Source organism: Parus major, chromosome 1 (assembly GCF_001522545.3).
Source record: "Parus major isolate Abel chromosome 1, Parus_major1.1, whole genome shotgun sequence".
In the NCBI taxonomy this organism is placed as follows: Eukaryota; Metazoa; Chordata; class Aves; order Passeriformes; family Paridae; genus Parus; species Parus major.
Genome location: NC_031768.1, coordinates 18,311,713 through 18,334,982, shown reverse-complemented (window position 1 = coordinate 18,334,982; position 23,270 = coordinate 18,311,713). Strand labels below are relative to the sequence as shown.

The following is a 23,270-nucleotide window of genomic DNA, read 5'->3' as shown; positions in this document are numbered from 1 at the left end:
AATACTCAATACTTGTTCTCCTAGCCAAGCCATCTCCTTGAAGTTATTGGTAAAATTCTCACTGATGTCAGAAAAATCAGAATAAACCAAATTGGTGAGCTTTTCAGAAATCCCATCTGGAGCTTTTATTAATAGGTACAGTATTATACTGTACGTGTTATTAATATGTAATATGTATGTCTATATACTTAGGAAAGAGGTGACAATGTGAGAAAGAAGAGACAATGTGAAATAAATAGACCTTTTGAAAATTGTTTGACCTAGACAGAGACTTCATTGGAGATTTTTTAAAGTATAGTTTTGTCAGGTAAAGATGTTGATTATAAAGTACCCTAACTCTCTAACTGCATTAGCCTAATTGAATAAATTACATAAAATACATTAATACTGAGCATTTCTGCTTTGAAGTTCCTGTAAAATCAGCAATGTTTTAATTTCCCATTATAATGTTGCTGCTGACCATGACTTAAAATGGTGAGTTTGGATTGTTACCCTTTTATCCAATTATTCCTTTGCTAGGCAGTGATCTCGTGCGAATATACCCAGATTACAGAGTTAGATGCTTTAAAAAGTTTTGCTGACCAATACACTAGGCAGCCTTTTTAATTTCTTAATGTATTAGCTCTCAGTCAGAAGTTACAGAGTAGATCTCTTAATCCAGAACAACCCAGGAAAATAATCTAATTTATCTCAATTTGCCTAATGGATTAGAACAAGCAAGAGAAAGTGAGAGTAATAGCTGCCAAGTTGTGTCTCACCTGTGTTCTCAGACAGTCTAAGAAATAAAATGTGACCTCTCCCCAAACACGTAACACTTCTTGTTCATGAGTAATTTAGTCCTGCTGAAGATCAACTCAGTTTGCATTTCACTTGGCTGGTTTGTTAAGATCTGTTTTCTCTGTTGTTTCACCCCGGTTTTGAGTGAGTTCTGTTGCTTTGAGGATGAGTTGTATCAGGCAGTTATGCCTGTATGAATCTAAAAGTCCTTCCACAAGATTATATATATGATGTCCTTAGATGAAGAACTTCATAAGTAGCCCATGGCAAAGCTGTTTTATGGGAATTCTTTTTCTTGCTACCACAGGGCTCTGGAGCAGGGTAACATTGCCCAAGACTATAGACCCTGTTTTCAACCAGGGCTGCCAAGCTCTAATATTATTATTGCACTGTCCTAGGTGACCCAAAGGCCAAGCTCGCATAAGATGAGATGTCTTTTCAGGATTAGCTTTGTCCCAAAGGATCCCATTGATCTTTTAAGAAGAGATCCAGTTGCTTTTGAATATCTCTATGTACAGGTAGGTGAAAGCACAGTGTCCACACAGCCATTGCTACTGCAAAGGAGAATAAAAAAAATACACTTACTAAATATATAAATTTACTTTTTCACATAGAAAACCATGATTGCAGTGAATCCTAGCTTTTGTTACTGCTGCATAAAGCCAATGAATGCACTTGGGGAATGTGCAAATCTCTATCATCTGCAAAGTCCTCTTTCTTCATAAGTCTCTCCAAGCAGTAACACTTTGATATCTTTCCAAAATATATTTGGCTTTGGATAAGAGTGAAGCTGAATTAATTGTTAATACTTATTTATGGTACTGTAATATCAGACAGAAATTATGTCTGAAAAGGAGCTTCGAGCAAAGTGGATGGGAATACTGATGTACAAGCAATGTGGTTCTCCTGAGTATCTCACCAATTAGAATCCAGCTATCCTGGATATACTGATACCCTCCAAGCACTCTTTATGATGAAGGATTACTCTTCTCTCCAGGAAGGCTGAAGAGAGCTTAGGTCAAAATAAACATGCCTTTTGCTCTTTGGCAGAAGTACCGGTATTCCTCATTAGTCCCCAAATCATGAATATCTGACACAATATGTGAAAGCAAAAACACAGTTCTGCTTCTGAGTTAGGGGTTACTTTTCATGAAGTGTTAATTAAAAATCAAACAAACAAAAAACCAAACAAAAACAAACAAAAAACCCCAAAAACCAAACCAACCAAACCAACCAAACCAACTAAACAAACAAAAAAAAGATGAAAAGAAATAAAATAAAAGAACATTAATTTATTATTAGTGCAAGATTTTTTAACGTGATACTCCCTCTACTGGTTCTTTGGCAGAGCTGTAACGATGTGGTCCAGGAAAGATTTGGACCAGAACTGAAATACGACATTGCCCTGCGGTTGGCTGCATTACAAATGTATATTGCAACTGTGACCACCAAGCAAACTCAGAAAATCTCCCTCAAATACATAGAGTAAGTTGAGACTGCTGTGTGTTCTCTAAAAGTGAAACATTAGGAGTAACTTGTAGATTCTTTAAGGTTGTTTCTTTAGTATGTCTGTATGCATGCACCAATTTAGGTTTATTCTTTGTGGCTGAAATAAATTCAGGTGTTTTAAGAGTGGTACATTTTGTCCTTTTGGTGTGTTTACCTTTTGATCATCTGTTTGGGCATGTGGAATAGACTATAAATGTAAATAGCTCATTTGCTTTCAGTGATTTAAGATCTAAGTTTATAAAGTCTGTATCCTAAGGTTTTAGTAAAGATTATTATAGTAAGATTCCTATTATTGTTCAGTTCAGAAGATTCAGGTCACAGATTGGAGTTTGTGATATTTCTTAAATCCAGAAGTACTCCAGTAGGCACCTGTCTTATGTTAGACATTATAAATATATATATATATATATATAACTACAATGAAAAAAAAAATTGGAAAGTGCAAATGTGTGTATATTTACTTGGATTTTAAAAAAAAAAAAAAAAGGCAACAAAATTCTCCAGCAAAATAAAAACCCAAGCCCTAAAACTTCTGTTGCTGTTGCTTAGTTTGCTTCCAGAATGGAAATTGCTACACACTTAGTCTTGTAGAGTTTATCCATCATATTGAAGACAATTTTATATTCTATCCTATTAATGAATCTGCAAAAAATAATGACTTACAAGTAAACAAGTAAAGAGTCGATCTTCTGTGAAAAGGGGTAGTTCAAACAGAAAAAAAAATTGGTAAATGGAGGTGAACTGTTTGCATTTTTGAGGAGGTCCCAACCCCCTCCCCCAATCCCAAACATAAAGTGACAAGAAAATAGCTCTAATTTCCCTGTTCTAAAAGAAACCAATAAAATAAAATTAAATCTGACATTACATTGTTAAATTATCTGCTGTTTTAATTCTGTGATCATACTTGTCAATGCAGTTAAATGTTGTTTACATAGACTTTAAATATCAAACTTTAATATTTTTTTCTGAATGAATATTTTTTGGCATGACTGAAGAGATGGAAGGGGTAGAAGAGAGATTGTTTATAATTTTTAAATACATTTTTCTTGAGAAATAAATTGTTTAAATTTAAGAAATAACATGTTATTGCAAAACTCTAGACTTGATCAACTCTCCTTCTGTTTTCAGGTAATCATTCACTTGGCATCGTAGTCATCAGTCTTTAGATAAATACTCATCACAGGAATGTGAAATTAAATATATGCCTTTTATTGCAGAAAAGAATGGGGATTAGAGACTTTTCTTCCATCTGCTGTGCTGCAAAGCATGAAAGAAAAGAACATAAAGAAAGCACTTTCCCACCTTGTCAAAGCAAATCAAAACCTAGTTCCTCCAGGCAAAAAGGTATTACATTTGCATCTTAATGGAAAATATGTTTTAAAGAACAAAAGTGTGGCATGCATGGGACACAGTTAAAGCTAATCCTTTGGAGAAACACCTAGCCACTATATTTTCAGAGATCTAACTTTGGGTGCTGGCGCAACATAGCCAAGAACTATTAAAAATAATTAATTATGCCCCAACTAAATTATCTTCCTATCTTGGGAATGACAGAGAACTGGTTAATAATACCTCCTGTATGATAACCATATGTTTTTTAATTAACTTAGTGCTTTCTATGAATGGCAGATTTTCTAGGAAAGCTTTGTTCTCTCTCTGATGCTCTCATCTGACATAAATGCTGTTTTTCAGATTGTGTTCTGTTGCACTGTAGAGAAAGACTTTTCGCTGGCCAAGATGTAACTGGATAGATGATGGTCCTTGCAGTAAATGACCCTCCTTGCTGTTGTAAAATGCTTTTCTTAGCACTAAGCTTTCACTTCAGCTGGAAAAAGCACAGATAAGACAATGTCTCTGAGAAATGCCTTTGTAACATACATGCAGCTCAGACTGCTCTTAGGCACCATAATGTGGTTTCTTAGTGCAGGTCATCTTCTGATTTGTAATCAGTGGAGAGAAACAGGCACTTCCAGAGAGCGAGTCATGCCATCCCACATTTGGGACCAGAAATAGGTCAGATTGCTTGTGTCCTAGAAATGCTTATGTCTCCTCATGGACTATAAAAAGAACCTAAGAGTGACTAGTTGAGACCTGAAATGAGCTGAACCCTGCTTCATGACACTTTATTTCTGAACCAAAAAAACTCCGAACAGCTGCTGCCTGAGCTAAGGCTCATTGTGATCAGCAGAAATCCTGCTTGGAGGTTTCAGAACACATCGTGACTGTGAACACAGCTCAGCTGTGTTTGACCTCAGGAGGAGAGGCTGAAGCACTGTGTGTTTCCTGAGCTAAATTATGCCAATTGCTTATTTGTTATCTTGGTAGTATAAATTTGGGTTTATTTTGGAAGCCGTAACTACTGCAGGCCTTCCCTGTGTAAGATATGCCTTACAGTATCAGTTCTTGCTTAGAGGAGATATCCCAACAGTCCCTTCCTGCAGCAAGCAGACTTTGTTGGGTTTGCTTAATTCTTTTTGATTTGAGCTTTGGAAATATGTTGTTTGCCAACCTGCTTTCTTAGCAGGTAGGTCTGAGAAAGAAAGCATGTGAGCTCTTCATCACCTCCTGTCTCACTTGTAGGTACTGACACACGAACTAATTGATTTCTTTCTGGGGTCTTCTCTTCCTTCATGTGAAATGAAGCTTGTCATGCTCAGGATTTTCCTGTTTTTATACAACCCTTGTGTATTTCTGCACCAAGTGAGCACATGGTGAAGCAAAGGACAAAGCATTAACATTAGTTGCTTTTCTTTGGATCCATTTCCTCCTTGTTGTCTAGGAAAAAGTTAGGATAAGGGCCCTTAAAATGCTCTTTGAGATTAAATGAGTTTTAGAATTAGAAATCTGGTGACAGGAATGAAACCAGCAAATGATAGAAGGCTGTTTTATATTATCTTCTAAAAGTCCAGATATAAGGATTTACACAAGGGAAGTGTAAGGTTTGAATTCAGACTGGTGAAATGAAATGTTTCTTGTTTCCCTTCTGTCTCATAAGTATTTCTAAGCTTTCTTTTTTAAGTAGATAGTTTAAGCTCAGAGGAAAAAAAGAGGAGGAAAATTCTGACATGTATTACATGGCATGATCATATGTATTGATCACATTGCTGTATTTAGCTTTCTGATTTGTTATCTACTAAATATAGTGCAAGAGTGTTATTTTCGAAAGTAGGAAATGCAGTAAGAAGTTGGAATAATACACCAAACACCACAAGTACCTAGCAAAATGTAAAATACATAGCTGACAAATGCAAATTTTTTGTTCCCTTTCTCTGTATAGGTACATAAACGTTTATGAACTGATGGAGTTTATGAATGGAAAGCTGCTGTCTTAGCCTTGAAATCCCTCAGTGAACAGATGTTTAATCTGAGTACTTGAACATTTTCCTTTCATTAAAGCAGTCAGGATGTTCTTGAAGTGCTCTGATCTGCCCATTCCCAAGTCCTCAGTGCATTTTAACTAAACAAGCAAGAAATTAATTTTAAGAATGAAACTGTTTCTCTTCATCTGAAGCTCAAGCATCTCAAGATTTACTTTCAGGCTCCAAAGAGCTGTTATTGCATACCATTCTCTTTATATTACACAAATACATTTTCTTGTGGAATTTTAGAATGTGATGATTTCCACAACTACCTCTTACCCCTGTTTCTCCTTTCTCAGCTCTCTGCTCTGCAAGCCAAGGTGCATTATCTAAAGTTCCTCAGTGATCTCCGATTATATGGAGGGCGTGTCTTCAAGGCAACACTAGTGGTAACATTTCTCTTTAAAGAGTCTCTTCTCTTGTTATTTTTTACCTAATTCTTTTTTTTTTTTTTAAGCTGGATCATATAATTTTCTTTAGAAGTTTATGTTCTGTTCATATGCTTAAAAATAATTTTTAATTGAACCAAATCACTTTTTGTTTCTTTTCATCTTGAAAATAACATATCTGTCATAATATAAATTTTACTGGGAATTTGGAGATAGATAGCACTTTCTTAGCAAATAACACCATCCAATTATCTATTGAATGCTAAAACTGATAGTCTGGAAAAATCTTAATGACAAAGTTTTTCTTTTAACAGAAGCAGAGTCCACTCATCGTCTGTCCATCTAACTATCCACCTAAAATCTAGAGTGCAATCAACATCCAGCAAGAAATTCCTTTACTTTTTTTAAAATTATGAATCAAGTATGCTCTTGTGTATCGTATCTATCTAGTAAAAACATAGTAATCTTTAATGTAAAAATGCCATGCAAATGTAACTCTGTGTAACTGAAAGAAAGGAGTGGTGATTTCCATCACTGTGCAGTACCTGTCGTGTTTTTCACTTGTGTTTTCTTTCTTTTTCTGCTAAAGCAGGGAGAAAAGCGTTCGGAAGTGACTCTGTTAGTAGGGCCGCGGTACGGAATCAGCCATGTGATAAACACCAAAACAAATCTTGTGGCTCTCCTGGCAGACTTCAGCCACGTGAACAGAATTGAGATGTTTACAGAAGATGAAAGCACTGTTAGAGTTGAACTGCACGTCTTAGATGTGAAAGTAAGTTTGTATTTGATTTGTGTTGACATAACATCTTTTAATAATGTTTTTGTCTTTGAGTATTAGATTGAGCTATGCTGTTGTGAACATTTTCACACCAAGAGTACTATGAGCATACATTTTCAGCTCTTTTTTTGGTCATGGTACATTTATGCTACAGGTTGGGCCTACAGTGCACCAGGCTGGTGTTTTCCAGAGCCTGTATTCTAGCTTGATTCTAATTTGATTTTTCTCTCAGCTGCTCTCCCTAGCAACTTGCTTTGTTACTATCTTCATGCATTTCCATGGTAAGAAGAGGTGATGATGAAGTCTGCCTTCTTTTGAAGCTCCTTCTAGTGTAATACACAGTGTTATTACCAGTAAAGAATTTCCAGCTGCATTGGACCAGTGTCCCATGTAATCCAGTGTTATATCCACAAAGTTTACTGCAAGTAACCACATAACAGTTGCTAATAAAATAAACTGTAAGAATGCACCTTGATAATTTCAATTTTTTATTCACAGATGCTCATCATTTACCTATAGTCAATTAATTTCTTTTCAACCTCACTTAACACTTTACATCTGTGTAGCATCTAGTGGCAAAACAAGTGGAGTTTTGCGTGTTATACTGTCCTGGTTGTTTTTACTGTGGTTTGTATTTAGCTTTGAAGTGAATGGCTTCATAGACTTTCTAGGGCATTAATCTGAATAATCAGAGATTGAAGGAAGAGGTCTCATTATATTTGAAAATTATATATTTGGTTAAAATAAATAGAACCTAACAGTTCTTTCGCTTGCCCAGCTATACACAAAAAGCACACATGAGGAATATTTTACTAGGCTTTTGATTTGAATGCTTTGGGTGTATTGACCTGAAACTGTTCCTCTGTATTTAAGGTAATGAAAACAACATGGTTGTAAAGTAATCTAGATGCTCTTTGACACCAACTTAAGAGAAATTTACTGGTTGGTGAATACAGCATCTCCTTCACCTTACTTAGCATTGGTAACATCTGAGGATCTCAGGCTGCTTTGCCTGCGTTACTGTGCTAAACTTGTGGCCTTCTTGTAAGAAAGCTATTATCACCTTTTTACAGATGGAGAAAGTAATACAGAAATTAAATCCTTCCCATCTGCCCATATGTAATATGCATATCGTATGCCTTAGTATTATGTATTACCATGCTATTTTGTTGTTATATATAATACTGTTGCTGTCTTACTGCAAATTGTGCATATCCCCATCTCCTTGCACTTCAACACGTGTGATCTTAAACCCAGAAAGACTGACTAAAAATTAAAATCTAGGCGTTTCTGGGTGGAATTTGACAAAATATTGCCTCTCTGTGGGGCACAAGTTGTGACTGTGTCCTGTGAAGGAGATCCAGACACACACAGGTAGGTATTCTTAATGATGTTTTCATCCTTTCACTTAGCCTCAATTAGCAGGTTCATATATTCAGCTTCTGAATGTACCAGCATATGTTATATATGATATTATTTTCTTAGCGAACAGACAGTTTAGATTTTTATTTTTGTTTCTTTAAATATGTTCTCAGCATGTTTTGCTTAGCAAGTGAAGCAGGCAAGAAAAGTTTAGCTGTCAGAGGACTTTTTCAGCAGATTAACAGTACTTCACAGCATTGTTTTCAATCTGAGAGTTCTGTGGAGTTCATCAATTCATGCCAATCACTGCAGAAAAATTTGAGATTAATTTAACATTTCAAATGTCAGTTTTTAGTACTTGAAGAAAGAACAGAGATTAATTAATCCACTTTGTAAGTTTAATAATTTATAGTAACTATAATACCATTAGTTTAATACCTTGAAAAAAAAAGTATGGAATAGAAGCTCAAGCTTTAGCAAAAATAGGTTAGTGAAAAAAAAAAATAAACTAACCAAAACCATCAATATTTTTCCAAGTTGCTGAAAATAGTTCCTACAACATTCAGGGCACGTGGAACATTGTGGCCTAAGATGCTGTAGCACAGGCTTTTAAAGACTCTTTGGACCTATTGTGGGTTTTGTAGTAAGCTGTGATCATCAGTTATGTTTTGGCCACAGCTTCCATCAGAATCAGTTGTCTTTTTACCAGTAAAGGGTTGACTATGTTGGAGAGCCATCCTTGCTGTGTGTGACATTCCTTCTGGAATGAAAGACAGATTGCATCTGTCTTGTGACAGTGGGCTCTGCATGCTGTATTATGATAAAGTGTCACAAATGTCCACATACTATGAGTTGCTACAAACGATGAGTGATAAGATGGGTTGTCTGTGGTGTAATTTCTATCTATGCATCATGGTAAGAGCTTCATTTTTATTTCCTGTCTAGGAGTTGTAGAGGCTAGCCACCTTAATAAATTACATTTGAGGAGAACAGCTTTTGGTATTAAAAGCTATAGAGACATGAACACATCTTTTAGGCAAGAAAATGTATACATAATGACAAAAGAAAAATGAATTGAAGTGTTTCACATGGATGTCTCGGGTTCAAATCTTGCTATCCTGGCAGCCACCGTTTTTCAAAGCTCTGAGATTTCACTTTTTGTTAGGACTGTCTTTTTTTACAGTGTTTTGTGTTTGTTTTCTTTGCTGGTCACCTTTCTGGTGATCTTTCTCCAGTCTCTTTATTTATCTGCTTCTTTTTTTCTCCACTTGTCTTTTCAGTAACACCAAGCCACAAACACTGAAAGTTTTTAACCTGCCCCTGTCTTGCGATGATAGCTTTAACCTGACTGCTGTATTTTATGAACCTCGACTTTCCCTGACAGTTTGCTTATCATGATTCTTTGCATATACTTAGTGCACCACATTTTCTGGGAAGCAGCAGATTCCCATACAACTGCACCTAATGTACTGGGTTCTTCATCTGTGGCAGATTCAGACTAGCATTAAATAGTGCTTTTGCCAGAGTAAGATATCTATGCAAGAAATAGATGGAGCAAGAGTCTTAAAATAGTTTTCTTCATTCAGAAAAAGAGCAATCAGTTGTGAAGATGTGTAGTTGGAGCTCTGCCTTTCTACAACTCCAATCTTGACTAAACTTTTTATACTGTTTGATATTGGTAGTGAGGAAAATAAATTCTCACATGTATTTTTCAATGTCGTGTTTGTGATGTAATTACTTTTGCTTCAATGTAATAGAATTGTCAACAGGCAAACAAATTGAGGAGGAACAGCCTTAACTTGATTGTATTCTTCCTAGCCTATTACTCTTCTGATGGAGTCATCAGATGCAATGAATCTTGCTTGCCTAACAGCTGGATACTACAGACTGCTGGTAGACTCAAGACGTTCAATATTTAACATGGCCAACAAGAAAAATGCAGGGAGCCGAGAAACAGGTATTTATCTCAGAGTATGTTAACAATGGCCCTGTGTATAAAGCAGAAGTCAACTTAAGCCAAGGCACCTCCAGATAAATAGAAAGCTGTGTCGAATGAGATCTGATTGCTGGCTCAGACCTAGCACCCCAGTATTCAATTCAGCTTTATAATGTTCTAATACCCAGCCTATGATAGCATCTTCATGGTAAAATAAACCATGTGTCGAATTTCTTTCATACTCTAGTAGACAGATGCACACTCCCTGTGAATGTTATTATTTTATATGCATATATCTTTTGTCAGAATACATATGGTGATGGAGAAACCAGCTGCTTTTGTGTTACTATGCCTGCAATAGCATTTGTACCTAGCAGGGGTTTAGATTTGTTTTAGGGTACAGAAGTCCCAGTTAAACTTTAGGTCATTAAGTCAAAAGGTATTTAACTTAGAACAGAGGTGAATTTGAAAGCATTTTTCTGAAGTATTTGATGGCTCAGCTATCCTATTCAGTGTTCGATACTCAGCATCAACAAATGATTGTTTGCAAATTACATTACTTTGTTCTTTGATTTCACAATGTTGGTTTTATTTCACCATGCTATAGGACCTGAAAATAGAGGGAAGCATAATATCCTTGCTTCTGAGTGGAACTGTATACCAAAAACTACCACTTTCCTGGCTGAAGGAGATCAGGAGGCTCAAATGTCCTTTGCTGATGCAAAGCAGAAGACTATAGATGTTTCCGAAAGTCTGTTATGTCAGAAAGAACACAGACATCTGTACATAGAAAATACTTACAATTCAGGTGGATTTGATCAGCATCTCGCCAAGCAAAGTGACCCTGCTGAAACAGAAGAAAGCAGAAATTTTAACCAGCCTTCACTGCTGTCACTCTCAGGTTTGGAATCTAGCAAGAAAGCACAGGATTCTCCCAGGGGAGCAAAAGTTTCCTTTATATTTGGAGATCCCAACTTGGATAGTATCAGTCCCCAGACTCTTGGCTATGAAAGGCTTTTGGATGAGAGTCCAGAAGTACTAGAAAAACAAAGAGCCATTTATCTTAGTAATGCCAATGATATTAAAGGCCTGGAGTTGTCACCAGATGCTGACAGCATTCAGTTTGCTACAAATTCTGTTTACGCAACTATAAGTGATGGTAAAATATTTGGAGCTGCAGAAGGGATAGAAGAGCCTTTGCTGCATGATATCTGTTATGCAGAAAACACAGATGATGCTGAAGATGAAGATGAAGTAAGCTGTGAAGAAGATATTATGGTAGGAGAAATCAATAGGCCTGCTCTTCTCAGCCTTTCTGGTTCTAGTGATGACATTATTGATTTGACTTCACTTCCACCTCCAGAAGGTGATGACAATGAAGATGATTTCCTCTTGCATACCTTAAACATGGCCATTGCTGCACCTCCACCTGGCTTCAGGGACAGTTCTGATGAGGAAGACTCTCAGAATCAAGCGACACAGCCTAGAGACAACAAGGAGCAAGACAGTAATCTAGGCAATGATGACATTCCTGTGTCGCTTATCGATGCTGTCCCTACTAATACAGAGGGGAAGTGTGAGAAGGGGCTAGATGATGCTGTAGTCTCTACACTTCAAGCACTAGAAGCTTTGGCTGCTTCAGAGGAACAGCAGACGAATGACAATTCAGGTTCTTTCACCATAGTTACATTTATTCATTGAAAATCATTCCATCTCATCCATTTAGCTTTGGAAGTACTCCATTTCATGAGGGTTGGTTTGGTTTTTTTTTTAGTTTTTCTTTTATTTTTTTGCCATCATTTTGCTTACATCGTATTTCATATTTAATGGAGCCACCACTGTTATTAAACTACCTGTCTCGGGAACTGTGCAATAAAGTCAGAGTATTCTTGCAAAGAATATTTTTGTCTCTAATACACCCCCTTTTGCTTGTCGCTTATCCAGGTGCCTCAGCTGCTGTCATTTAATTGACTCTTATTTTCTGTGGCTTGCAGGTGTAGCTATCCTGCGAGCATATAGCCCTGAGTCATCTTCAGATTCTGGCAATGAAACAAATTCCTCTGAAATGACTGAAAGCTCTGAACTAGCCACAGCACAGAAACAGTCGGAAAACACTGCACGTATGTTTTTGACCACAAGTGAAGGCTACCAACCGCTTGTGGAAGAGCAGACTGAATTTCCCATCGCTAAGAATCAGGCTGGAGGGCCAGGCATGAAGCCCTCACAGCCTTTGGCTGGTGGTCAGGCTGCAGAGCTACAGTCAAAAGTTGTGCCTTCAAAGCAGATTCTTCATTCTGATAACATGGAAATGGAGCCAGAGACCATGGAAACAAAATCTGTCACTGATTATTTTAGCAAATTGCACATGGGATCCTTGGTATATTCTTGCACTAGTAAAAGGAAAAATAAGATGACAGATAGTGAAGTAAAAGCTTCCTCTGATGGCAATGCTACTATGAAAAAGCAACAGGGAAATAAAAAAGCAGAGTCTGATGAAGATCTAAAAGCTAAATTTGGAACTCTTTCAGCAAGAGACAGCCAGCGCCTAAGCACTTTTAATGTGGAGAGAACTGCCTTTCGCCAAAGATGGTATGCTGCCGATGATGGGGCAGCAGATAAGCCAAGCCCAGAAACAGTTAATGGGAAGACGTTTCCAAGAGTTCCTGTCCTTGGTAAAACAGAAACTGACTGTAAGGATGAAGTGGATCCTGAGGTGGATCAGGATGATACCTCAGGGCTTAGCCAAGGTGAAAACTTCCTGTCAGATATGACTCCTGTGTCTTCAGCCAAAGACCTAAACGATGCAGAAGATACTGATTTATCTGCAGATGACCATCCTTCAAAGCTTCCAGAATCTGAGCAGAGTGTGGCTAGACTTTGTGAGTATCACTTGGCTAAGCGCATGTCATCTCTGCAAAGCGAAGGCCATTTCTCGCTGCAGAGTTCTCAGTGCTCTTCAGTGGATGCAGGATGCAGCACAGGCAGTAGCACGTGTGCTACCCCCGTTGAATCCCCTCTTTGTACCTCTGATGGTAAGCACATCATCTCTGATCCATCAATGAAGGGCATTGCCTATGTTCCAGCTGATGAAAGAGCTGCCATTCTTCCAAACCATGGGACGGCATACAAGGACCTGCACCAGCAGCCCGAAGCCGTGTGTCACAGGATGACAGTGCCTGTTGTGCATTCAGCAATTAATGCTGAACCACTTTTCGGCACTTTGAGGGAAGGATGCCATCGGATCCCCAAGATAAAAGAAACCACAGGTACAGCAGTAATAAAGTGTTTCTTGTGTTTATTCTTAAAGCTACAAGTTCATGTTGAGGTCTAGATAAGACATATGTATTATCTTTATCTGGAACTGTATCATTAAGCTGTAGTAAACAGTGACATTAGACCTTCAGTTTATCTGTTCATTTTACTTGTTGAGATATTCTGATGAGCTGCATACAAAGATCAACATTTTAAAAAACCTCTCATTACAGCTAAAGTATTTAGAGGGACACTGATGGAGAGGCCTCTCTTCCACTCTTTGGAAGCCTCTCCAAAATCCATAGTCACTTGAGTCTGAGACACTTACTTGATTGTAAAATGGCTTCAGAAGTTATATTAATGTCAGGGAGCAAAACCTTTGATTCATTTCTTAGGTGTCTTATATGCTATTTTAGCAGGTTGTCAAAACCATGCCAATATGAATAAAAAGCTCCAGATGTTAAGAATAAGAAAATGTCATTACCTCATTAAGCATGAATTTACTTCACAATCTGACAGTAGGCATTTCTTTAAAGTTATAAAAAATGCACAGCTTTCAGGCAGCATTGAAATTCTTTCAGTTGGATTTTAAATGTTTCCCTCTTCTTGGACTGGAACCCACATGTAGCAGTAGTGTGTGAATGCATGAAAATCCAGAAGTAGAACAGACTAGGATTCAGAATGAGAAATAATCTTTCTCTGCCTTTCTCTTTGGTTTTCTCAAACCAAAATTACCATGAACTCATCTCTCCATGCTCTTTCAGATGTAGTTAAAGGAGGTATTTTGATCTGAAATTATTCATCTAATTAGTTAATGGAAAACATACCATCCATGTATTAGGGGAGATTTAGGATGTTTTGTACATAATTTGCTATTCCTTTTCTTGAGCAAGTCTGCTGTAGCGAAATGAACAATTACTAATTCATAAATTATAATTTAACTGGTTGTAAAAGGCATTTTAGTGAAATACAAATACTGGTAATGAATTTTTGATGGAATATTTTGAGGAATGGAGACTATTGGGAAATACCAGGAAACCATTTGTACTGACTGTTACAAGATATTTTAAAGTTCAACCTATGAATATTATCAGGGTGATGCTTAATTATTCTGTCTGCTCTTCTACTACCCCTAGTGTAGCTTTCACAGAGCCTGAAAAGGGAAGACAAGGAGGCATGCCTACAGCTTTTCCTAGACAGCCTCTAGCTGACTCCATCATGCTATCATCCATGCTATCAGAATCAAAGGTGCCAAGTCAAAATGAAGACTCTTGTGACATTCCCAAAGTAAATCAGGCTTGTGGGGCAACAGTTAGTTTATGGCCATATGACATGATAGGAGGAAGCCTCAGGATGCCGCAGAACAAGAAAATGCTGAGACGCAGCAGCAGCAGCAGCAGCATTGGAGGATCTGCAGGCACTGAGATGCTGTTTGAGAAGAAGGCAGCCACGGCCAGCTTGAAATGCCTGGACACCACCCGAAAGGAGGAATCCAAATCGGAGAGAAGGGTGGAATTTTCCCTGGGCAAAAAGCTGTCAAAAAGTTACTCTCAGAGTTGTGTGTACATCAGCACTGATAGGAAGGACAGTAAGAGGTGTTCGGGCACAGGCACCAGCCAGAAGGACTCCAAGCAGTGTCGAACACTGCCCTTGCGAAAGCTGACCAGCAGCACCTGGAGGTGTCGGGGCCCCTTTAGCTATTGCTTCCTGAGCAGAGGAAATGATGACAACGAGGAGGAAGATGACCGAGACAGACATCAGCCCTCACATCTCTTCGAACCACAGACCCCGTGTGAGCTCACAGAACCAGTTGCTCAGTCATCCAGTGACAATGAGCAGAAAGTCTTGGAGTCCCCGAAAGCTGCTGAGCCCCCACATGATGCAGTCAATGAGCGTGAGAAGAGCAGTGCTGACACCCAAGGTGGCCAAATTGATGTGAATCTCAACGATGTAGCCTTCGATGCACGAATCACACGAATAAATGTGATGAAAGAGAAGACTTATGCAATGCCTGATGGATTTATTGCAGCACAAAAGGATGCCAATGAGCTACTCTCACTGGTCCGAGCAAGTATGGGCAAGAGAGAAGATTTACATCCAGAAACATATGACCTTAAACTTTCTAAGTACAAACAACTGTTATCTTTGGAATCGAGACAGTTGGGAAGTGCCTGCAGGAAAATGGCCATGGCTGATAAAAGCCCTGAGGAAATGCTTTTAGCTATGACTTCCAGCTTTCAAGTACTCTGTTGCTTAACAGAAGCCTGCATGCGTTTAGTTAAAGTCATGAACTCTGAAACACAGCAGCAGGAAATTATAGCTAAGATAGACGAGGTTGTAATAAACTACATTTGTCTTCTGAGGGCTGCAGAAGCAGTGTCAGGCAAGACCTCTGGTGATCCTAGCATTAAACTCTTGGCTCGACATCCGAATACCATGGCCGCTATTGTAAGCACACTAACACGTTCTCTTAAAATGCTTTTAAACAAATAAATACAAAAGTCACTTCATAATCTACCTTTGCAAAGCCATACATTAAAAAATTTTATTTACTGTATGTGTATGAACTAATGTAACAAACTCAGCTTTCTCTGTATATTTTGTTATTTTATATAAAATAGGTATGAGATTAAAAAAAGTTAAAATACTGAACACTGAGAAAAGTAATGACTAGATCGATCCTTCAGTTTATACAAAAACAACAGCCAAAAAACCCTTTCCCGAAGATCAGAAAAACAAACAGAAAAAGGTCCCATATAGGAGCAAATTGATGTTTGGCTATTTTTCATATAGTCAAATTTATGGTTGTATGAAGTGAACTTCTAAAGCCTGTTATGTCAATGAAATTGTTTTCTGTTTTGTCCAAGTTTTTACTTGGAAAATGCTCCATGTTTAGAATGATTAATTAAATCATAATGTATATAACACAATATTTAATGTTTTAAAATTATAATTTTTAAGCTTTGAAAATAGCAAAAAGACATTTAAAATCCAAGAGACTATTATAACTTACTAGAGAATATATATATAATAAATGACTCTTTTGTTCATATGGACTGAATTACCTGATTCTTCTTTTCTAGGAAATTCTGTATTTAAAAAAAAAAAAAATTATTGAATATATGAATATACTAACTTCAGAGGGGATCTGATGTATTGAACTTTAGTGTTAGCATTTCAGACAGTGAAGGTAACTGTGCAGGCCTGAGGACACAGAAACCAGAGCGGTGGTGGTGTTCTCTCTGCAATGAAAGATTGATGCCATAATGGTCAGACCAGAATGTATGAGGCAGGTCTACACACCCTTTGTGCTGGTAAATGACAGAGAGGACCATCAGAAAATTCCTATGCTGTTTACTGTTTCATCATATATTTATGGTGCACCTGAACAACATGGACTGCATCTATTTTGTTAAATATTTTATACTTCATATTTTATGATTTTGAATGTTTAACTGTAAATAAGTTAGAAATAAAATGAAATTTTCAGAATACAATAAATATCTCTGAAATATTTCCAGCTAGAGACAGTTCTTCTCTTGAGTGATGACAAAGGCAATTTGAGAATAATCTCTTCCATCTGAACCTTTCTGGAAACCATTTTGTAGCCTTGTGTTTGAGAGGCAGCCAAAGCAGCAGCTCTGAGTTCTGGCTGGCAAATAGGCTTTCACAAGAGCGTCTGGTGAACTTCTCAGTGACCGAGGAGCAGCAGCCTCTGTTCTCCAAACTGATGTAGGTAATTTTCACCTGTTTCTCATAATGCCATGTGCAAAGGGTATTACTGCTCTTGTTTTGAACTTCGGGTTCAACCCTTTCAGTTGAAGCACACGTGAAACTTTCTGTACTGAACTAGAATGACTAAACCAACAAAATCAAGGAAATACTTTCTTGCACTTCACTTAATAAGAGTCTGATTTCTGAGACCAATTCACTTAGTACCTGGACCCACTTTGGAGGGCAGCTCAGAGATAGGCTGCAGGCTGACTGACACTGTTGGTGGGTGACAACAGCTTGTCCTGTGTGCTGTTCACACTCGGTGCTCTCGTTCTGGCAGCTCAGAGTGGGGCTGTGAGTGCTGCTCTTGCTCTGCAAATACTATGGGATTTGAGTATTTCTTACTGGGGAAAAAAACCAAGCTGAGCTGTTGCATTTGTATCTATTCCATGATGGTTTTCTGAGTTTTAAAAATGTCAACAGTGATTTAGAAATACTAAGTTTCAAAAACAAATTTAGATTGTCACAACTAAGCACTGACGTAGATAGGAATGTGTCACTTTAAGCATTTTTAGTCCAGTTATTTCATCCCAGTTCTTTTCAATGGATTTAATTTTATTTCAGAGGTAAGTAGATTTTTGTTCTTCTTACTGTTCTAGAACTTTTCTGATAGTAAATGTGTTAATTTTGCTCCTTAAAGTTAACTATGGTCTATGCGCTCTCTCTCTCTCTCTCTCTCTCTCTCTCTCTCTCTCTCTCTCTCACACACACACTCTCTCTCTCTCTCTCTCTCACACACTCTCTCTCTCTATTTTTTGATGTGTTTTTTTTTAACAAGTGGGCGGGGGGGGGTGTCTCTCTGACCTTTTTTCATATCATAGAATAATTTGGATTGTAAATCTAAATGCTTCTTTGTAGTTCGCCTAGTTCAACCTCTGCTCAGGTCCAGTCAGATCAAGTTGCTCAGAGCTGATATGAATATCCAATTGTGGGACAATTTCTCTGGGCACCAGTTCCAATATTGGACAGTATTTATGGCTAAAAAAATGCAAAATTCTTTAGGTCTAATCAGAATTTTTCATGTTCCAACAATATCCATTCATGTGCATCCTTTAGAAGAGTCAGGTTCTGTTGTCTCTCTACCCTTTCATCAGGCAGCTGTAGGCTGAAATAAAGTCTCCCCTAGGCCTTTTCTCCTCCAGACTGAGAAAAACCAGTTTCTTCAGTCTCTCCTCATACATCATGTGCTGCAGCCCCTGACCAGCATGGTCACCCTTGACTGGTTCCACAGTGTGATTTCATAAAGCACCACCATGCTCTTGTGTCAGTTTTGATAAATGGGATCATCTAGCCAAGCTCTCTGAGGCATCTCTTAGAAGGCAGTTTCTCCTTCCCCCAGGACTTTAGATAGCCCCATGTGGTACCATGTGAATCTCTTTTTCATGTTTCCACACAGATTTATACGCAGGCTTTTAAATGCTGCCTTATGAGAGCTTTGTACAATGGCACAGCTGCTGGAAATGATTTGTCTGCAGTCTCCTAGAATCACATGTATTTACAGGCATATTAGGTTAGTGTCTCACTATCATCCTTTGTCAGAAAGTACTCTCATCTTTCGACTGGGCTTTTAAGAGACCTTATTGCAGCCTTTCAATACTTAAATAAGGCCTTATAAGAAGGATGAGGACAAGCCTTTTAGCAGGGTCTATTTCAGCATGAGAAGAGGTAATGGGTTTGAACTACAGATACAAGGAAGAAATTTTTTTATAATGAGACTGGTGAGGCATGAAACAGATTTCCCAGAGTGGTTGTAGGTGTCCTGGAAACATTCAAGGCCAGGCTGGATGGGGCTCTGAGCAACCTCATCTAGTTGAAGATGTCCCTGCCCATCACAGGGGGTTGGACAGGATGTCTTTTCAAGGTCCCTTCCAACCCTAGCTGTTCTGTGATTCTAAGATCCTATAATTCAACTTGTCTTGTCCAGCTAAGGTGCATATTGGATGATAATAGACATAAGTGTTATTAATTCTGGAGCATATCACCTTGCACATCAATTGCTGCTGAATTATAGCCCATTTCTATTAATCTTGGGCATTAAGGTAACCTTATCCTCCTGTGTGGCATCCTAATTGATTCCCGCATTAATTGCACAGTTTAACTTCATGACATGAGGGAATGCCATCAGTATGTACCTACTTGCACTAAGGCAGTAAAGAAATGCTAAATGATAGAATGTCATCTATATACAATATAATACAATACATTTATAAACTTTTGTATATTCACTATATGTTTAGTGATTTTTAATTTGACAAAATGACAGGCATTCATGTTTGAGCCCTTAAGTTCAGGCTGTTTTATAAAATAATTGGGCAAAGTCTGCCATTTTGACATTAAGAAACAAAGCCGCATACCTATAATTTTTTCCTTCTATTTCATTAATACTCTATTGATTCATGATCACCGAATCATGATCCAGAACGCTTCATGATGTCCCCACTGCTCACCAGACATGTGAAATAATCACACTAGCACATTATTGGAAGCTGAGAAATTCATTCCTGAATAACTTTGTCACACAATTTATATCAAAGAGAGACATGATTACTGCACTTAAATCCAGTTAAATTTAGTAGTATTTTATCAGGGATTAATTTGGCTCACTAGGGTATAACTGTAGCATTGTAGCAGCAGATGTTAAAAACCAGAGCCTCATTGCACTAAGCACTAAACTGTTACAAATTGAAAACCTGGTTCATGTCATGAATAGCTTAGTGATGAACATGTGGCACTAACATTAACCAGTATTTATAATTTACCACTCAAAATTCAGCAGTAGCTGTTGTGCACAAAAAGAAGGTGATCACAATCTTCCACTGCACTACCTGTGAAATGGCCCTAATTTGTTTTCAGACCTAGATTTGGCCAAAGCCACATAGAGGTTGAGGTACTCATCATTAAGGTCTCAACTAAACTAAACTAAAATAAAAGAAAATGTAAATACATTTTCTGATAGGTGTTCACAAGGAAAAATCTGAAATTTTCTGTCAGTACTGATGGAATGTGGAAGATGCTTATGGGTGGAATTTCATGAGATTCAATCCAAACTCTTCCATTAGGGCCTGTAAAGCAGAGGATTCTAGGGAGAGAGAATTTTGGGCCATGTGATCTGGGAGCCAATCTTTGATTTCCTAAGAGTTGAAGAGAAGGAAAACTAGCCTAACACCCTGATGTACTATAGCAAATGTGAATGTTTCAGTTTTGATTTTGAGGTGCATTTCTTTTACAAAGAGAGGCTGTGGCACAGTTTTATGCAATAGGAAATACTTAATTGCATTTTAAAGTTCATTTTGCCATTCTGAAAAAAACTATTATTTACTCTGAGCCTGCAAAGCTAAGGAAGAGTAAAAGGAATGTACTATGTCTCCTGCTCCACTAGGAAAATACTCTAAATTCCCTTTTTTAAGTGGTTGTCCTGTTGCACTGGGTTTATGTGCTCAGGTTTCCAGGGTGTTTACTCTTTATGGTACCTGCACTTGCAACAGTCTTCTCTTATTCTCAAAACATTTAACAGATGGTACCTAGAACTACTTCAGTTTTTCTCAGTGGCCAACTAAGTTATCATCTGTTCTTCAACCATGCCTTGTTTTATGATTACCCTTTTTCCTTTTTGATCAGGGAGATTTGACTTACATCTTGCCACCTGTCTAAGAGGTGCCTCTACTGCCTCAAAATAAGGCACCTATGTGATCCTTCTACCATACTTTTAAAAGTGGAATGAAAGGGCATCTACGTGTTTATCTGGTAGACTAAGAAACCTCATCTGTGACGCCAAAACTGCAGAACACAAATACTGGCCAAGCTAAAATGCTTGTCACCCTCTCAAGGTGAAGGGAAAAGCCTTCATTTTGACACAGCCAGAAATGGTTGTCCTAAGACTTCTCCTCCAGGTGATCCTTCCCCCTTTCCATGATGCTAAAATGAAGCGTAGAGACAGAGATTACAGCATAGACAAAGTCCCAACATCAGCACTGCTATTCCTTGAAGTGTGAGAACTTTCTCTTGTGGTGCAGCATCAAGTTTCCACTGGGGGATGACGCTTACATTTTTCCACTTTTATAGGAAGTGGTATTAGATGTGTTCCCTCTGGTTTGACTGTCCATTTGGGCAACAGGATTAAAGAGGGACTGGCCAAAGGACCGGAAACTTCACATCTGTGTCGTGGAGTTCCACGTTATCTGAATTGCAGGAATGTCTTTCTATCGTATCTAAAATTGTTCATTCAAATAAGGACTTCACCTCTAAACTACCAGTTTTTGAACTTGATAACCTGGAAAGAGTGTGTGTAGGTTTCCTTTTGTTCTTCCAGTATTTAATTAGCCCTTGGCAGAATGTCATAGAGAACTATATTCATTTATTAGTATTTTATGTATCAGGTCCTCCCCAAAAAAGGTCTGTCTGAGCTCTACCACTGGATTTATTACAAGCAGATTTATGTATCACTTTGTATCCCACAGTGCTAATTTTCCTCTATCTTGAACACTCATTCTTGTCTCTTCAACACTTTCATGAGATTAGTTGAACAGACTGCCTGTTGGACAGTCCCCTGATAGTAGTGGAAACTTATCCTCCAGGCCCTGTGGCCCCAGTTTCAGTGAAGGTAAAGTGGGATGAAGGATGCAGAATTTTAATATCAACACTCCATTTCTCAGAGACTTCTGCTGCTACTTGTCCACCTGTTACTATGGAATGTGGGCTGTTTTGCTCTTCTGAGTCTAGAAATGCCCTTTTCTGTGCTGCAGATGGAGGAAGACTTACTCTTCCAGCACTCCTATTTCTCTTGTGCCTTATGAGTAATGGAATGGAATGTAAATTATTAACTAGATTAGATTTTTGATTGATGTTTTTGTTGGCCTTCTCATCAGTTCAGTATGTTCCAAGTTACCCACTCAAACTGCAGCAGTCCAGTCTTTTATTGCATGTTTCTTACCATTAATGAAGTCTGTTTACCATCCGTCACAGCCTTGAGCTGAATTTATCAAGTTCTTTCCCTCTGCCAGGCAGGTGACTTGCAGGAATTTTAATTTGGTGTTTCATGTTCTCATGGATTCTCCTTTTCAAAAAAAAAAGTGGCATACTTTGTTGTTATCTTCTTTGACCTTACTCTTCAGAGATAGGCCAGCTCTTAAGATGCAGCCATCAGTTTTGCCGAAGGTATTGCCTTTAACATCACTTATTTGTTTATGCTTTCCTTCACCTTCCCTTGGGCTTCTAATAACATGCTTTATTTTGTACCTTTAATAGCAAAAGAGCTCCCTTTGTATTTGTAGTCCAAGCTATCTCAGAATATACGGACTGTGTATATCTCTGACAGATCCAGCAGTTATCTAGATGGATGGTAGGTGTCTCAGCACTTGCTATAAAACTTAGGAATTGATACTTCCAACTGAGTATACAGCTTCTGTGAGACTGTTGAGTTACTGACCCGCAGTATATCCACCACTCTTTCCCCAGGCACTGTGCCATCTCTGGTGAGCTTTCTCCAGAGCTGCCACAGCACTTGGTAAAGTCAAGAGCCTCTGGTAGGTAATTTGTGTCAGTTAATTTTATGAAGTTGCACAGTGTGAGCAAATGTGGATATCAATTTGAAAGTTAAAAAGGAAAGAAGCTCTATGAGCTCTATTAGCAGGGCTTGCTTCAATGTTTTAGACCATGTCTGTGTGGCTGATCATTTAAACAATTTTTGGCATGATATGGGGAGTTTTATGCTTTTGTGTCAAAGGTGATGACAAAAGTGTGAATAGATCATCTATTGTTACTGCAAAGGAAAAAGCTCTGCAGTCTGGAGGGAAAAGGTGTAGGTGTACCCTGAGAACAGCTTTATTTATAGTCTGTGGATCCTAAAGAAGACTAATTACTGGTAAGTTAAGTTTCTTTCTTGAAGACCAATCTCTATTCTCCATTCTAACTGTGAATTGCCATAAAGGATAATGGGACAGCAGTCTGTATCAACAAAGATAGAATTACGCTGACAATAATAAAACAGATTACTATTGTTTCATACTATAAACAGAGGATCAAAAGAGGATAGTTGCCTGTAACTAGTGCAGAAAACTAGTAAAACTCCCATTTTTATGTAATAATTTGATAATGAGCAACACGAAGATGTTACACAGTGGTAGTTGTTTTTTACA

General features: G+C 38.0%; 1 protein-coding gene across 3 annotated transcripts in view; it reads left to right on the top strand.

Moving 5' to 3' along the window:
• Positions 1–16,863, top strand: part of FRMPD4 (FERM and PDZ domain containing 4) — a 295,802-nt gene extending 278,939 nt beyond the window's left edge. For 2 of the 3 annotated variants that reach the window (XM_015636209.2, XM_033512691.1), the window contains 9 exons: positions 1,176–1,295; positions 2,126–2,262; positions 3,504–3,630; positions 5,945–6,034; positions 6,624–6,806; positions 9,993–10,131; positions 10,718–11,779; positions 12,105–13,376; positions 14,504–16,863. In XM_015636209.2, coding sequence (XP_015491695.1) covers positions 1,176–1,295; positions 2,126–2,262; positions 3,504–3,630; positions 5,945–6,034; positions 6,624–6,806; positions 9,993–10,131; positions 10,718–11,779; positions 12,105–13,376; positions 14,504–15,855 — 4,482 coding nt within the window. In that variant the 3' untranslated portion in view covers positions 15,856–16,863. Of the gene's footprint in view, positions 1–1,175; positions 1,296–2,125; positions 2,263–3,503; positions 3,631–5,944; positions 6,035–6,623; positions 6,807–9,992; positions 10,132–10,717; positions 11,780–12,104; positions 13,377–14,498 lie in introns of all 3 variants that reach the window. The other variant, XM_015636218.3, reaches the window with a different exon arrangement.
• The last annotated feature ends 6,407 nt before the right edge of the window (positions 16,864–23,270 follow it).